Source organism: Oryctolagus cuniculus, chromosome 5, assembly GCF_964237555.1.
Source record: "Oryctolagus cuniculus chromosome 5, mOryCun1.1, whole genome shotgun sequence".
NCBI lineage: Eukaryota > Metazoa > Chordata > Mammalia > Lagomorpha > Leporidae > Oryctolagus > Oryctolagus cuniculus.
The window spans coordinates 152,829,525-152,846,299 of NC_091436.1; the positions used below are offsets into that span (position 1 = coordinate 152,829,525).

The 16,775-nt window shown below is 45.5% G+C and overlaps 1 protein-coding gene across 9 annotated transcripts in view; it reads left to right on the plus strand.

The window, feature by feature from the left end:
• Positions 1-16,775, plus strand: part of CARMIL1 (capping protein regulator and myosin 1 linker 1) — a 317,796-nt gene that overhangs the window by 172,060 nt on the left and 128,961 nt on the right. For all 9 annotated transcript variants that reach the window (XM_051855017.2, XM_051855018.2, XM_051855021.2 and 6 more), the window contains 3 exons: positions 311-386; positions 3,707-3,795; positions 4,906-5,000. In XM_051855017.2, coding sequence (XP_051710977.2) covers positions 311-386; positions 3,707-3,795; positions 4,906-5,000 — 260 coding nt within the window. The remainder of the gene's footprint in view (positions 1-310; positions 387-3,706; positions 3,796-4,905; positions 5,001-16,775) is intronic.

The window sequence follows — 16,775 nt, forward strand, 5'->3', positions numbered from 1 at the left end:
GACCAGATTTGATGGTCAAGGAATGTTGAAATAGCAGTCTAAAGAAATAAGCTTTGTGACTATGGATTAGACGCTTGCTTTTTCTCACCCTGAGGAGGTTCTCCTAGTAAACTCTGCTAACAACCTCTCTTCCTTTGGACTTCATTCCCTAGAGGACTCTTAGGGGATGTCGTTGTTGGCTAGTGGTCAAAATGGCTTGGGCTGGATGTTTCATTTGTGAATAAAGAGAATTAACCACTGAACCTGGAAGTTATAGATGAAGAATACGTGTGATGTGACTGTTACCACCCTCTGTGATTTCTGCTTCTAGAGACCTAATACCCATCGTCGCCGCTCTGGAGTACAACCAGTGGTTCACCAAGCTGTCCTCCAGGGATCTGAAACTCGTGAGTAGTTGCACATACAGCAAACGTTGCTTGGCCTTGCTGAATTTTGAAAACTTGAAAGTTGTCTTAAAGTGTTTTCTGGTGCACTGCATACATTTTGTTTCTAGAGGAGATATTTCCCTACCAATGATTCGTGCAGTGTTTTATAAAGTTTATAATGAGTGATGCTTGAGAAAGGTGCTTCCTCGTGTTTTTAGCTGCTTCAGGCAGTTTTTAGAAGATGAGCAGGAAGATGGATTTCAGGTAGCCTTCACAACACAGTTCTTCAGTTGGCAAAAAAGCTATTATGCTTGCAAATAGCAGATTTTATGTTCCTATCGTATATTCCATCTTCACAAAGTTTCCCTTCCTCAAAATTTAGGATAGGTACCATTGGTCTGGTTGAGTTTTAATAGTCAATATTAATTTTCTAGCTGAGTTTTTGTGTAGATCTATGTGTAAGGAAAATGAAATCTGGGAATTTTCTTAATGAACAGAAGGGTCAAATAGTTGGTCTGTATTTTTTTTTTTAGAAATTTATTTATTTATTGGAAAGGCAGAGTTACAGAGAGGCAGAGGCAGACAGAGAGAGAGGTCTTCCACCCTCTGGTTCACTCCCCAGATGGCCACGACTGCCGGAGTTGCTCCGATCCGAAGCCAGGAGCTTCTTCCGGGTCTCCCACATGGGTGCAGGGGCCCAAGGACTTGGGCCATCTTCTACTCCTTTCCCAGGCCATAGCAGAGAGCTGGATCGGAAGTGGAGCAGGGAGACTTGAACTGGCACCCATGTGGGATACTGGCACTGCAGGTGGTGGCCTTACCTGCTATGCCACAGTGCTGGCCCTGGTCTGTATTACTAATCAAAATAGATGCTCTCTTAGGGAGTAAGAAGTCTTATGGACAGATGCTAATCTTTGGGTTAGCTTCCCGTTGCTTCATCCAGGATAAGAAGTAATTTAGAGGCCACCACCCTTCCAAGGTCGTAGAATCTAAGGGTTTCGGATTTCTGTGGTGAGGAGTTAGGACTTGAATTGATTTGTGGATCTGTACAAAGTGGAGGGTTGTGGCCGGTGCGGCGGCTCACTAGGCTAATCCTCCGCCTTGCGGCGCCGGCACACAGGGTTCTAGTCCCGGTTGGGGCGCCGGATTCTGTCCCGGTTGCCCCTGTTCCAGGACAGCTCTCTGCTGTGGCCAGGGAGTGCAGTGGAGGATGGCCCAAGTGCTTGGGCCCTGCACCCCATGGGAGACCAGGAGAAGCACCTGGCTCCTGGCTTTGGATCAGCGCGGTGCGCCGGCCGTAGCGCGCCGGCTGCGGCGGCCATTGCAGGGTGAACCAACGGCAAAAAGGTAGAACTTTCTCTCTGTCTCTCTCTCTCACTGTCCACTCTGCCTGTCCACAAAAAAAGTTGAGGGTTGTAATTGGCTATTGGGCAGGCCACTTGGTTCTGTGAATATGGGGGGAGTGATGAAGGCATTATCTGTATGAAAACGGGCAGAACTCACTTGTGCCCCTCAGGAGCCAATGTGGTTTAAGGAAAGAGGGTAGATTTGGAATCTGAAGTTTTGGACCCTTCTTTCAAGCTTGTATGACCTGAGATAAGTTACCTGGTCTTCCAAGGCTTCTGCTCCCTGCATGCCTGGTACTGTGAGCTTGTTGGGTCTGTTGTCTTATTCATGTCTATCCGGTGTTTATCAGTCTGGTTTGTAGAGGCTACTCAATAAAATTTGCATGAATGGCCATAGCAGTATCACTGATTTGCAGGTTGTTGAGGTAAGTAAATGATGTGTGTAGAAATTCTAACCATACCTGACACATTGTAGACATGTTATAACTTAACTGTGGCTATTATGATTCTTGCAGTCAGACTAGCAAAGAGGTTGTGAAATGAGCAATTTTGGGCGTATGGATTTATGGGAACTATGTCAGCTAGACCAGGTGGTGCCAGAGTGGTGGTGTTGGAGCTGAGGGGTTTCGGGGTGCAGCCAGGTGAGTCCTCAGGAATAGACAGGTATCTGTGATGGGAGACCTGGGAGTAGAATCCTCTTGTGTGCGGCTCGCTGGGATGGACCCATTACCAGGAAGGGGCCCACTGGAGAAACAGGAAATAGATTAGCCCAGGGGCGATAGATCAGAGACGTGAGTGGTTCTTTACTGAGTCACTTTTCACATGGCTCATTCAGACATCTCAAGTAAATTTGTGATTTTCTAACTGGGTGCCCAAGAGAGTTCCAAGCAGGTTGTGATAACCCGCTTTTGGAGATTGTCCCCACTCGCCACATGGGAGCTGGCATTCCGTCATTATTCCTCCCAAGCCTCATCTCTGTTCAGCCCCTTGAGGTGTTCAGCACAGAAGATACCCACCTAATGGTTTCAGTGCTGCCAAACAAAGCTTGATGCATGGAAGTGCCCACACGTGGCTTAGAAACAGCACAAGTTTCTCGCTCCCACTTCTGGAGGCTGGGAAGGCCCAGACAAGGTGCAGGCAGGGCTGGTTCTGGTGAGGGCCCACTTTCTGGACTGGTGGTGCCTTCCACCTGGGTCTTTCTGGACTAGAAGGGGTGGGGCTGCTCTCTGGGACCTCCTTTATTAGGGCATTCTTCCTGTTCACGAGGGCTCCATCTTCAGGACCTACATCCCTCACCTACTAATAGCATCACATTGTTGGTCACGTGTTCAGCAGGAATCTGGGAGTGGGTAGAATTAACTCAGATCATAGCGTTCTTCTTGTCTCGTCCCCCTACAGGATGGTGTATCCCTTTTTTGTGTATGTGTTTACTTATTTATTTTCATCTACTTGGAAGGCACAGTGACAGACATAGAGAAACACACACACACACACACACACACACACACACGCACACACGCACACACAGATCTTCTATCCATTGGTTCATTTTCCTAATGCCTGCAACGGTCAGGGCTGGAGCAGGCTGAAGCCAGGAGCTTAGAACTCCATCCAGGTTTCTCCCGTGGGTGGCAGGGGCCCAAACACTTGAGCCATCACCCGCTGTTTCCCAGGTATATATGCATTAGCAGGAAGCTGTGTCAGAGCTGGAGTGGCTGGCACTCTGATGTGGGTATGGCAGGTGGCAGCCTAACTTGCTGTATGACAGCACCTGCCCTGGTGGTGCACTCTTAGCAGGGGCTTTGTCTTTTATGTGACTGTGCTCTCGGGATCTTCATCATAATGGTGTATAGTACCAGATGATGCTCATTTAAAGTTTGTTGAATGAATTGATGTGTGAATGAATGTTTTGTTTAATGAAAACTATGCATTACATAGATTTATAACATTGAAGGGATGGTCAGTGGAATGGTCAAAGATTGTTTTCTGTTACAGTCCGCTGATGTCTGCGAACAGATCTTGAGGGTGGTGAGCAGATCCAATCGACTGGAAGAATTGGTGTTGGAAAATGCTGGACTTAGAACGTGAGTGTTTTCCTGAATATATGGACATGGGGCTTTACAACTGTATGCTACTGGTGCTTACTTAAAAAAATAAGTTGGGCTACTCATAAATGGAATATATATATTGTTTTTCCTCTTAAAAAAATCTCTGTGATCCTCATCATCTGTCACTTGATGTTTTTGAGTGTGCACAGTGTTATGCTTAAGAATGTGACCCTTTGAGTCAGATGCCGTGTGGCCTTGGGCGAGCAATTTAAGCTCTTTGTTCCTTGGGCTCTTTGCCTTTAAAGTGGAGATAATAGTAGTGCCTACCTTATGGAATTAAAGTTGCAAGGATAAATTGAATATATGGAGAGAGAGGTAGAGGAGAGAGAGAACTTAGAAATGTAGCTTTCATACTTTGGTGCTATATGTAGCTTATATTATTATCATTATTGATAGTGTCTTAATAAAATATTTCTTGTGATTTTGTTGGTTTGCTTTGATTGGTTATTTCGGTCCCTTTTTGATTTAACATTTACGAGGTCTTTATCTAATAGTTTAGTAGTCAATGCCCAAGCTTTACTGTTAGCAGCCTGAGTTAGAATCTTTTAGGACAAAGAAATTACTAAATGATATGCATTGATATTTTGTAATCATAGCTTTCGGTATGTTATTTCAGGTTGAGTAAAATAGTGATTTGTAAAATCTAGTGCTAGTAATTGTAGCCTTTGAACTCAATAATTAGAGTAATCAGTTTTACATTCATAAGTATTACATAAAATGAGAGCTAAAGTGTAGTCAACAGCTTACTGTAATTTTCATGAGAAGCAGGTTCAATCCATGATTGAAAAAAAGATTATGGATGGACCAAGTAGTAATATTAATGAGATACAGAAATGTATCTTTCAAGAGACAATTATATATTTTCTTTTTGCTTTTGGCCAATCAAAATTAAGCATGGTATGGTTGTGGCCTTATAAATTCTCTAATGAAAAGATATATAATGTTTAATTAATTATATTTAAAGAAATAAATATCTCCAGAGAGGATTCTTTTTATTTTTTACGATTTCACTCTGTTTAACCTTCAGATGTTTGATTTGAGCAGTTTTACATCTGTGTGTTTACTCACTGCTTTGTTTCCCTGCAGAGATTTTGCACAGAAACTGGCCAGTGCTCTCGCGCATAATCCCAACTCAGGACTGCACACGATTAACCTTGCTGGCAACCCCCTGGAGGACAGAGGTGCTGCCGCCTTCATGTTACTGGTGATGCCAGGGCTGGGGCGGGTTGGAGAGCTCTGATTTAGCCGGGCCTGGAGAGGAGTGCCCCACTTAACGGGAATTCTGTTGTAAATGCTGTTACTGCCCTTGCTGGCTTCTAGTTCATCCCACCTTTTCATGAAAACACTCGTGCTAAAAGTCATGCTGATGAATTCGTTTTGGAAATGATACGAAAAGCAGAATATTATTTTGCAAATATTATCTATGAGGATACTTCAAAGAGTTTATAGGAAAATAGAATTATAAGTTTATTTTGGTAAAAAAATAATTTTGAGGTCTGTGCATAGTTTTTTTTTTTTTTCCATAGTACTCACTTTCCATGAAAAATTTTGAAGATCCCATCTATACAAGGCTTTAAAAATTGTTTGGCACTAAAATAGACTTGATAGACTTGTTTGAATTCCCTTTCCCATGAACTTTTTGGAAGTTTGCTCATACTTCTGCCTGACATATTATCTCATACCTGTAAGCTTAAAATGGCACAGTGTCTAGGGCCAAGGGCCTGGGTCCAGCTGGGCCAGGTTCTGTGCTGAGGGTCCTGTAGGTGGCAACTGCACTGTCAGCAGTGGCTCTGACCTTGACTGTGACCTTGGAGTCCTCCTCAGGTTCCCTGGCTGTTGGCAGAATTAATCACCTCGGGTCTGTAGGACTGAGTCCCTCTTGTTGGTGGATGCTATGGGGAGCTCCCTGTACCTAGTACCTGTGCCCACGTCCTTGCCTCGTGGCCCTCTGCACTGACAACAGCCAGCTGTGGCACATCTGTGTTACTTTGTGAGCTACCACAGAACACCTGAGTTAGACTATTTGTAAAGAGGTTTATTTACCTCACAGTGTTGGAGGCTAAAGTCCAAGATGGGGCAGCCCTCATTGGTTCAGCCACTGGTAGTGGCAGTGGATGGCCGTCGTGGGAGCTTTGTGGTGGGGTGGTCAGTCACAGCCTGAGCCAGAAGCAGGGACACAGAGAGAGGAAGAGAGACTGGATCCCACACTGCTCTCCGAGGGCAGTGCTTCCCAGGAGCTAGGCCCTCCTGCCAGGCTCCTCTTCCCAGGAGTGACCACCCTGGGCACAAGCCTTTGACGCTTGGGCTCTGGGGGATATTCAGCATCCAAACCATTACACTGTCTGTGTGATGTTTAAGCTTCCTGTAAACAGCTCCCCAGGCTGGGCAGGCCCACCACCGACTGGCCAGTCTTCGTGTGAGGCCCCGTCGTAGCCACCAGCCTCCCTTGTGCTGGAGGGAGTCACGTAGGGTGTGGGTACCCAGAGAGGCATTGTGGCAGCCACCCGGGGATTGTGCCCATCACAGATACGTTTTTTCATACGTAACACACATTCAGTGTAAGACTGGGTTGAAATTCTAGAGTTCATGGTGAGGCAGAAAGTTTCTTTTAAACATTTTTTTAAAATATTTCTTTGAGAGGCAGACTTAGAGAGAGAGAGAGAGAGAGAGAAAGGTCTTCCATCCACTGGTTCACTCCCCAAATGGCTGCAGTGGTCAGAGGTGGTTCCATCCAAAGCCAGGAGCTTCTTCCAGGTCTCCCACATGAGTGCAGGGGCCCAAGCACTTGAGCCATCTTCCACTGCTTTCCCAGGCCATAGCAGAGAGCTGGATGGGAAGAGGAGCAGCCGGGACATGAACTGGTGCCCACATGGGATGCCAACACTGCAGGTGGAAGCTCAGCCCACTGCTCCACAGTGCTGGCCCCAGAAAGTTTCACTTCAAATTGCTTGCATGGAGGATGCAGGAGTCAGAATCTTTAGAAAGGGAAACTTGAAAATCTGAATTCTGAGTAGTAGAACATTGATGGAGAGGATTCAGAAAGGAACTGCTTTATCTCGAGAGAGTATTTAGTTTTTACTTTCTGTTTTAAGCATTTCCTAGCTTTGTTGAATGGAGGCCTTTGATCTGTGAATGTTATATATTTGATAAGGATTAATTATTCAACTCAGCTGAGGGTACTCACGCAGACATTCAGTTCTGCTTTTTGTTCCTGATGGAGACATTGTTCTGTGTTGCAAAAGATACTCATGGGATGTTGAAGCAAAAATCTCATGGGTGACTTTGCAGTGTCTCATGGTTTAAGCTTAAAGAAAGTTTGAGACTGAGTTGCAGCACTAGATCTCTTATGAGATGTTTCTTAGGAAGCACCCTCATAGAATGAACCAAAGCTGGGGATGGTGGGTGCAAAGCACTGGAATGGGAGTGTCTCTGGGCTGTCTCTGCCTTTAGGGAAAAACAAGTGTTGTCTTAATGAAATGCCACAGAGCAATGAGTGTGACCTCATCACCCTGTAAAGACGAGACTTGTTTGGGTTTTGTTTTCAAGATGACATTTGTCTCCTACTGGGACATCCGTCGAGGGAGGTTGTTGTCATTGGCAGGTCCTTTAGGAGGGGAAATCCTGAGTCCAGTGTATCAGGACCAGGGCCCACCTTAGTCATTGGGGAAATGCAAATGAAAGCCATGATGTCGTAGCCATTTCACGGCCATCAATATGCCAGTCATCAAACAGGGGTCGTAGAAGCTGAGAGGAAAGGAAGCTCTTCCGTTGCTGGGAGTGAGAAGTGGTGCAGCCAGCTGAGAAATGAGTTGGAGAATTTCTTAAGTTAAACACAGATTGACCAGATGATCCAGCAATTCCACCCCCAGGTATCACTCAAGAGAAATGAGACATAGGTCCACACACAGACCTGTGAACAGGTGTTTAGAGCAGTGTTATTCATAGTAGCCTGAAAGAGGACGCGACCGAAAGGTCCAGCCCTGGGAGTGAACACAGTGTGGCCTCTCTGTCCTGGGAGTGAACACAGTGTGGCCTCTCTGTCCAGTGCAGTACTGCTCACCAGTAAAAGGGGACGAGGTTCTGACACATGCTGCAGCGTGTGCAAACCTCAGAAACATGAGGTTGAGTGAGAGAAGCCAGGCTGCCAAGACCAGTGGTTGTCTGAGTTGTGGGGCTGGGAGGGGAAGCACCAGCCCAAGGCCCTTCATCCCTGTCTTGTTGTGGACCCAGGCGCTCTGAGATGTAACCTCATTGGACACCTCATCCGATGCCCTGGGTCTCCACGTCCCTTGGGCTTAAATCACAATAGTACCAAGCCAGCTGCGTGCCGCCCACATTCTACCTAAATGTGCACATTTCTTCTCGATGTCTCCATCACCTGTTTCTTTTCATCCCTCTCCCTAAGTAGGGATGATCCTTCCTAAGATACACAGCATCTAGCATGGAGACCTTGTCCACAATCAAGAAATGCTCTCCTTATGTTGCGTTTGATTTCCTTTCATCTTAAAAAAAAAAAGAAAGAAAGCCTTTGAAAATCAAGGTGAAGTCTGTAGAGATTACTGTTGTGCAGTCGGAAGGTGGTGTGTGCACAGAGGATTGTTCTCTGCCCTTTTCCACCACACTCCTTCCTGGGAGATCTGCTGTGTGGTTGCGTCTCCCTGCAGCCACCCACAGATGTGTGGGCATCGTGAGTCATTCTGAAGGCACTGTCCTTAGCCTCGGCTGTGTTCCGACTGGCTCTTCGGGGTGGTTTGTGCTCACAGACCCTTGGATTTTGACACTTCTGAAATATGTTCACAAACAAAGACGTTCCTCACTCCCCCGCCCCTCCTAGGCTCTCTGACTGCTGTGTTTGCTGGTGAGCTTGGGTGACTGCCAATGCCGGTGTCTCTCACCTTTCTTCATCGTTGGGGCACAGGCTCCTGGGCACAGACGCTTTACTGGTTCTGTTCTTTGGGTGAATTATCTGAACGTGATGTGTGGCTTCTCTGCTCAGGGATGGAAATTCCATAAGAAGTCTATAATTGTGTGTAGAATATTTATTGACATTTTAATTTAGAGAAAGAATGGAATAGTTTCTGAGCGTTTCACTGCACTATTTTTTGTTTAAAAACATAAAAAAGACGGAGGCGAGACTGTCATTATATTGTGCAGTATACAAAAGGAATTAAGCCAGGGAGGAATTATTTAGAAGGAAACTCAGGAAACATAAGATGGACAGGGTCTTTGCAATTTAGTAACTTTGAATTCTGCAGAATTTAAACACGAAGTGGAATTTGATCTTGCACTTAAACCATCCACTCAGGGGTTCATTTGAAAATTCTCAGAAAGTTGGGCTCCTTGCTCTGTGATGTGAATGTTGATACAGCAAATCCCTATTATTTATGGCACAGTCTTGTCATACCTGTGCATAAAGGACAGGCCTGTGGCCTTCCGGTTATTGGGGAACTTGTGGTTATAATAGGAGTTAAGAAACAGATACAGTGTGTATAAGTAATGCTTCAAATGCCCTGTTGCTCTCTCTGGAAGAGCTGTGCAAGCTGGCCCTGCCCACCCCACACACCCGGACCAGTTGTTCTTCTCCTGGTGACAACACCTGGTCTGGCCCCCAGTTTACTCTTGGCCTTCTTTTTAACTCTGTTTTTTCAGACCGTGGGCCAAAGGCCCATTAACAGGCCATGAAAGTCAATGTAATATACACCTCCTGACAAGCATTAGAAACCGAAATAGAATGGAATCGGATAGAAGATGCCAGAGTGCGTGTGCTAGGCCCACTTCGTCTTTGGTTCTCCAATGTGTGAAGTATTTACTTTTGTGTGACGTTCCTGCATCGAGACATCTCCTGTGTTTCTTTACGTGGCGCATCCTGGGAGAGACGTACACATCCCTGTTGTAGCTGAACCCTGCTAGTTCTGTGAGGAGAGCGGGACTCCTGGCATTTGAGCATCACTCGGCATGCACTCTGTGTCTGTTAAATCGTATTTTAACCTCCCTCCCCAGTGCCCTAACAACCCCAAGGCTGCCAGTGTCCTCTGTGCAGAGAGATGGCGGGGAGACTGCTGAAACCAGCAGGGATTTGCCGTATCCACGTTCACATCGCCCAGCAAGCAGCCAGGCCTGGAGCCCTCTGGGCTGATCACGCGTCTGCCAGGGTGCATGTGGCTAGCTCTTTGCCTCAGGCATTGCTTCACGGGTCAGAGTGGACTTTTGCTTCTCTCACAGGCCTTCCCTTCCCTAACATTACGGACGCCACATTCTGTTCAACGGTGTTGAGTTCCCAGTTATGCCAGTTTTTACCTCCTCAGCCTTGGAAGGAGTGCTTACCCTGACTTCTCTCCTGTTATTCCAGATTGGACTATTTTGTTTGCGGCTGATTTAGAATCCTGTCACAGAGGGTTTTTCCTTTGCAGATGTTGACTTCTTGTACCCCAATATCTTTTCATCCATGTGCCGGCTCTGATTTGATCTCCTAAATCGGACAAGACAAATAGATTCTGGGGTTTCTGCTTACATATTTTTTAAGTCCTTTTTTGTATTTTTAAGCTTTATTTATTTGAGAGGCAGAGTTACAGACAGAGAGGTCTTCCATCCGCTGGTTCACTCCCCAAATGACCACAATGGGCAGAGCTGGACCAATCCAAAGCCAGGAGCCAGGAGCCAGGAGCTTCTTCTGAGTCTCCCACATGGGTGCAAGTTCCCTAGCACTTGGTCCATCTTGCACTGCTTTTCCAGGCCACTGCAGAACTGGATTGGAAGAGGAGCATCTGGGACTTGAACCTGCACCCATATGGGATGCCGGCACTGCAGGCAGAGGCTCAGCCCACTATGCCACAGTGCTGGCCCCTTTTTGGTGTTTTATACCTTTCATGTCTCTCAATGTACAAGAGTACTTAAAAAGCTTTATGGAATTTGGAATTAAAAGATACGTGCATATTGGTGCAGAAAAATTTTTAAATACATGTACACAAAGACACTTTAAAAAGTTCATGGCGGGGCCAGCACTGTGGTACAGCAGATTAATGCCCTGGCCTGAAAGCCATATGGGTTGCCAGTTCGAGTCCTGGCTGCTCCACTTCTGATCCCGCTCTCTGCTGTGGCCTCAGAAAGCAGTAGAAGGGCCCCTGCACCTCCTGCATGGGAGACCTGGAAGAAGCTGCTGGCTGCTGGCTTCAGATCGGCACAGCTCCAGCTGTTTTGGCTAATTGGGAAGTGAACCAGTGGATGAAAGACTGACCTCTCTCTCTCTGCCTCTCCTTTTCTCTGTGTAACTCTGACTTTCAAATAAATAAATAATTCTTTAAAAAAAAAAAAGAAAAAAAGGTTCATGTCAGGAAAGAGGGCGGCAGCCTTGTGGCGCAGCAGGTAAAGCCGCAGCCTGGGTCCCAGCATCCCATGTGGATGGTAGTTCATATCCCAGCTGCTCCTCTTCCAATCCAGCTCCCTGCTATTGGCCTGGGAAGAACAGCGGAAGATGGCCTAGGTGTTTGGGCTCTTGCTGCCCATGTGGGAGACCTGGATGAAGCTCTTGGCTCCTGGCTTTGGCCTAGCCCAGTGCTGACCATTGTGGCCATGTGGGGAGAGAGCCAGCAGGTGGATGATCTCTCTCTCTCTGTAATGCTGACTTTCAAAGTAAATAAATCATCATTTTAAAAAAGGCTCATGAAAAATGCATACTATGAAAAAATTATGCATGGATTTCAAATTTTTTGGAACCAAAATAAACTTATCTTTGTAATTTCAATTTTTTTCACTGGCTCCGTTTGTGGTTTCTGGAGTCAGAATACATGGGTTTAATTTTGGGTGCCACCACTTCCAAGTTCCCTTCTACGAGTTACCTAACCTCACTGTGCCTTAGCATCCTTATCTTTAAAACAGATAATAATATCTATCACATAAGGATGTTCAAAGGCTTAAATGAGATAATACACAAAAAGGATATGAATAGCCTATTAAGGACAGGAGACTCAAATGTTAACTTTTACTACTTCATTGGATTCATAGAAAGACCTTGTGAAGTTAGATAGAGTACATTATTTTGTGTTGTTACTCCCACTGTTTGGATGAGTGAGCTGATGGTGTGCTTGGACACTCTGGACAAAGCTGGTGGACCAGTACCTGCTACCCACGGTTCAAGTCCCTTTCTAGGATTTCCTGACTGATCTGTCAGTCAGTCTCCTGCTGTGGTTTGTGACTTTTTTGATTTGATTGCCTAGTTTTTTTTTTTAGTTTTTTTTTGTTTGTTTTTGTTTTTTTTTGAACTAGAAGGAAACAATTTTGTGTATATTGTTTAAGAACTATTGGCTTATTCCATTGTGTGCCAATGTATTTTCTTAAATAATCACCTTTATGTTTCAAGATTTCAGATATCTGTATGATAGATACAAAATAGAAAGCATGTTCTTTAGAACCATCTTCTACACTATAATAAATTGATTTTTATGGTTACATAAAGCAAAGCAGTATTTTTTTTTTTTGACAGGCAGAGTGGACAGTGAGAGAGAGAGACAGAGAGAAAGGTCTTCCTTTGCCATTGGTTCACTCTCCAATGGCCACCGCGGCCCGCGCGCTGTGGCCGGCGCACCACGCTGATCCGATGGCAGGAGCCAGATGCTTCTCCTGGTCTCCCATGGGGTGCAGGGCCCAAGCACTTGGGCCATCCTCCACTGCACTCCCGGGCCACAGCAGAGAGCTGGCCTGGAAGAGGGGCAACCGGGACAGAATCCGGTGCCCCGACTGGGACTAGAACCCGGTGTGCCAGCGCTGCAAGGCGGAGGATTAGCCTAGTGAGCCGCGGCGCCGGCGCAAAGCAGTAATTTTAAAATGACACAGATCTGGATTTTAGAACACTTAAAACTCAGGTGTTTTGATCCCATTTTCTCCAGTATCCCTAGATTCCTGTCGTGACTGTGTTTCTCAGTTTTATTTTTGAAATGGAAATACTTCATTATATTTTATTTGTGCACATTCTCTTCCCACTGCTCCGGAACTCTGCAGGGAGGGTGTAGGAATTGGGAGCCACCTGAAACTGTCCCCATCCTTCTGTCCCGAGACCTGCAGGTGCCACACACTGCTTTCTGAGCGGAGGGGACTGCTGTCTCGCACATCATGTTGCGGGAGATCCATGAGCAGAGTTCTGTCTTGTTATTAATATTGGAGGTCTGAATTAACATAAACCCACCTGAAACATTTTTCTGTTCTACGATGTGAATCATCATCATGCCAGGATACCCAAATACTGGAATTTTATATGGCGCTAAGGGTTTTAAAAGCATTCATGATGCATGGGTGAAATCTGCAACGTCAGATTTAATTTCCTGTGTTTGCAATTTAATAACATCGAGTGGCAAATAATAATAGTAAGCATTTTCTGATTTTTTATTAGGCAAAAATATTTAGAAGCAAGGGCGCTATGATAGTTTCCATTTTTCGAGGGAGAAATAAAAATGAGATTATTGCTGTCTTCTAACTCTGACACATTCAAAAAAATCCTAAGGAGGGTTGTCCACCCAGTAAAATCTCCAAGTGAAAGTTTTCATTGATAAGTTTTGCTTTAGCCCACCATTCTGATGGCTTTGTTTTAGTTTATTGTTTTGGTCCAAGGTTTAGTTTTGGACAAAAGTTTCAGCGTCCCCTGTGTCTGACGTTTTTAGCTGGTGGTCACTGTCTTCTGTGCTGTCCTTGGTCAGTAGCCTTAGAGGGTACAGAGCGGCTCATTTTTTTCCATTGAGATTGTGGCTGCCCGCCAGACTCTGTTCACGTTTCTCAGACTCCTGTTTCTGAACCATGCCAGGCCAGGGTCCTTTGCACACTTGACCCTGAGTGGCTGCTGTCTTAACTTTTCTTCTCCCCAGGATAAATACATCACACTTCTCCCTTCTCAATGACCAGATGGAAAACCGGCTTTATTCTGCCTCTGGGTTGTTTGACATCTTTGTTCCTTGAGTTCTTTGGTGTGATGACACCCTCAGCAGGGAGGACCCCTCCCTGACCATGTCTATGTCCATGTCCATGTCCATACCCCAGACCCAGCTTGCCTGAGACCCTCTTTGTCCAGTTAAACACTGAGATTATGGATTCTGCAAACCTTCAGCTGGTGGTCCTGGCCTGAAGGGAGTGTGCGTGTACATTTAGGAGGCTCATCTTGTATGGTGCCTGGCAATTTCTTTTCTTTTTCTATTTTTTTAAAATTTATTTGACAGAGTTAGACAGTAAGAGAGAGAGAGAGAGAGAGAGAAAGGTCTTCCTTCCATTGGTTCATCCCCCAAATGGCTGCTATGGCCACCGCTGCACCAATCCAAAGCCAGAAGCCAGTTGCTTCCTCCTGGTCTCCCATGGGGTGCAGGAGCCCAAGCACTTGGGCCATCCTCCACTGTCTTCCCCGGCCTCAGCAGAGAGCTGGACTGGACGAGGAGCAGCCAGGATTAGAACTGGCGCCCATATGGGATGCTGGTGCTGCAGGTGGAGGATTAACCAAGTGAGCCTCAGCGCCTGGTAATTTCATTATAGCAGGTATACTTACTGAGCACTTCCTGTGTGTCGGGCATTGTGCCGAGGGTTTTCATTCATTATCGGTCATTTCATTCATATCATTATTGAGTGACACACCTTTGTGGGGAGCAACTGAGACTAGACTAAGTTACTGGAATTAAGACTTATTCTATGCATCTCCTCTCCCACAATATGGCGCTGGGGAGGAGTAAACAACTACGCAGCTGTCTCTCGCCAATTTGACTGATGAGCTGCAGGAGCTGATCCTGCTCCTGATTGGAGGAGAGCAGCGTGCTCGGCGTGTGGGTAGCAGAGTTGGGATTGGTGGAAGAGGACTATAAAGGAGGAGAGAGACAACATGCACCAGGAACATCTAAGGGGAACACCTGAAGGAACACCTGAGCAGCCCCCGAGAGAGCCGGCCGGTGGTGTGCTGCTCCTCTGCGGAAGCGGGGAAAGTGGCAGGGGGAGCCGCCCCTCCACGGAGGTGGAAGGGTCGGTAGCCAACCCGGGAAGGACAGCAGCAAACCCAGGAAGGGCCGAGCAGACGAAAGAACAGCGCAGGGTCCTGTGTCGTTCCTCCACGAATGGGGGAGTGACAACCTTGAATGCCATCATTCTTTCTAATTAACAGGGGGAACACTTAGATGGATGTCCTGAGTTCCTCAAGCCCATTTTAATCCAGGTGTAACTGATAATAGAGTTGCTGTCATATGATACACTGCATTCTGCAAGAATATACGGAAATTGATTATATGAGGTATAGATTCTAGATCCTGGACGCAGATTCTAGAAATAAAAATCTGCCACTCTTAAAATATAAATGGTTACTCCATTTCCCTTGGTTGTAAAATGAATTTATTAGACTCTATTCTAACACAAGTAGGTACTTATTCTGGAGGGAGGGAAAATTTCATAGATTCAGGGCTTTCATTTCACATGAGCAAAACTAACTCCAATCATGTCCTTCACCGTCTTTGCATTTATGTTTCTTTAAAGAAGAAATGTAATAGATTTTGCCCCCTGGATGCCTAGGTGATTAAAACATTTCACCAAGAAAGAATTAATCCCTTTTTGAGTTTTTATTAGAACTGTTGCCACTTAATCTTACACCACCAAGACTTATATATGTGTTCTGTTTTTGTAAAAAAAAAAAAAAAAAAACAACCTTTAGTTAAATATACTCTTAAATAGCTATTAAGCATTTCTAGTAACTTACTGGAACTAACTTGATTTTTTAAAATACCTTTTTAAAGAAAAGATTTATTTATTTGAATGGCAGAAGAAGGAGAGGGAGGGAGAGGGAGAGAGAGAGAGAGAGAGAAAGAATCTTCCCACCTGTGAGTTCATTCCCCAAGTGGCTGCAACAGCCAGGACTGGGCCAGGCTGAAGCCAGGAGCTTCATCTGGGTCTCCCACGGGGTACAGGGTCCCAAGCACGTGGACCCTCTTTTGCTGCTTTCCCAGGTGCATTAACAGGGAGCCGGATTGGAAGTAGAGCAACTGGGACTCAAATTGCCCATATGGAATGCCTGTGTTGTAGATGGAAGCTTAACCCACTGTGCCACAACCCTGGCTCCTAAAAAATAGTTTAAATAATTATCTTTGCCTGTGCCTGTACTTCTTTTTACCCATAATCTTGTTTACCTTTAGTCTCCCTTAAAAAAAAAAGGCTATCAAGTATAATATTATTCTAATTTATTATCTTTAATTTAGGAGCTTCAGTTTTTATTACTTACCAGTTTGGGTATACTATGTGAGAGGTCTTCACAAAAACTTAAGGCAAATACATATTGTGAAAAGAACTATTCATGAGTTTCAACTTTTTTGGTACCAAAATAAACTTATGTGTTAATTCCATTTCCCCTCCAACTTTTTTTTTTTTTTTAAAGATCTATTTATTTATCTGGAAGGCAGAGTTAGAGAGAGAGACAGGTCTTCCACCTGCTGGTTGACTCCCCAAGTGGCTACAACAGCCAGGGCTGGGCCAGACAGAAGCCAAGAGCCCCGAACTCCATCCGAATCTCCCACATGGATGGTAGGGAGCCCAGTCACTTGGGCCATCTTCTGCTTTCTCAGGCACACTGGCAGGGAGCTGGATCAGAAGTGGAGTAGCGGGAGACTCGAACCGGTGCTCATATAGGCTGCTGGAGTGTCAGGTGGCCGTGTGACCCACTACGCCACAATGCCGCCCCCCACGCCCACCCCAGCTCCCACCCCACCCACCAACTTCTCGAAGTACCTTGTATTTTTAGAGAAGATTTTTTTGCTGGATTTTGAATTTCTTTTTGTCTACTTTCCTCTTTTTACAGTTAGTTTGTGATTAAGGAATGAGCAGGTGGGTGGGTGTCTCCACTAGTGTAAGATAACTGTTCCATTCTGGTCTTGGTCTTGGTTATGGGGCTTTGTAAATCCATATGGAGTTATAAGGGTGGCACACAAAAATAATGAAAGGTTTAAAAATTATTA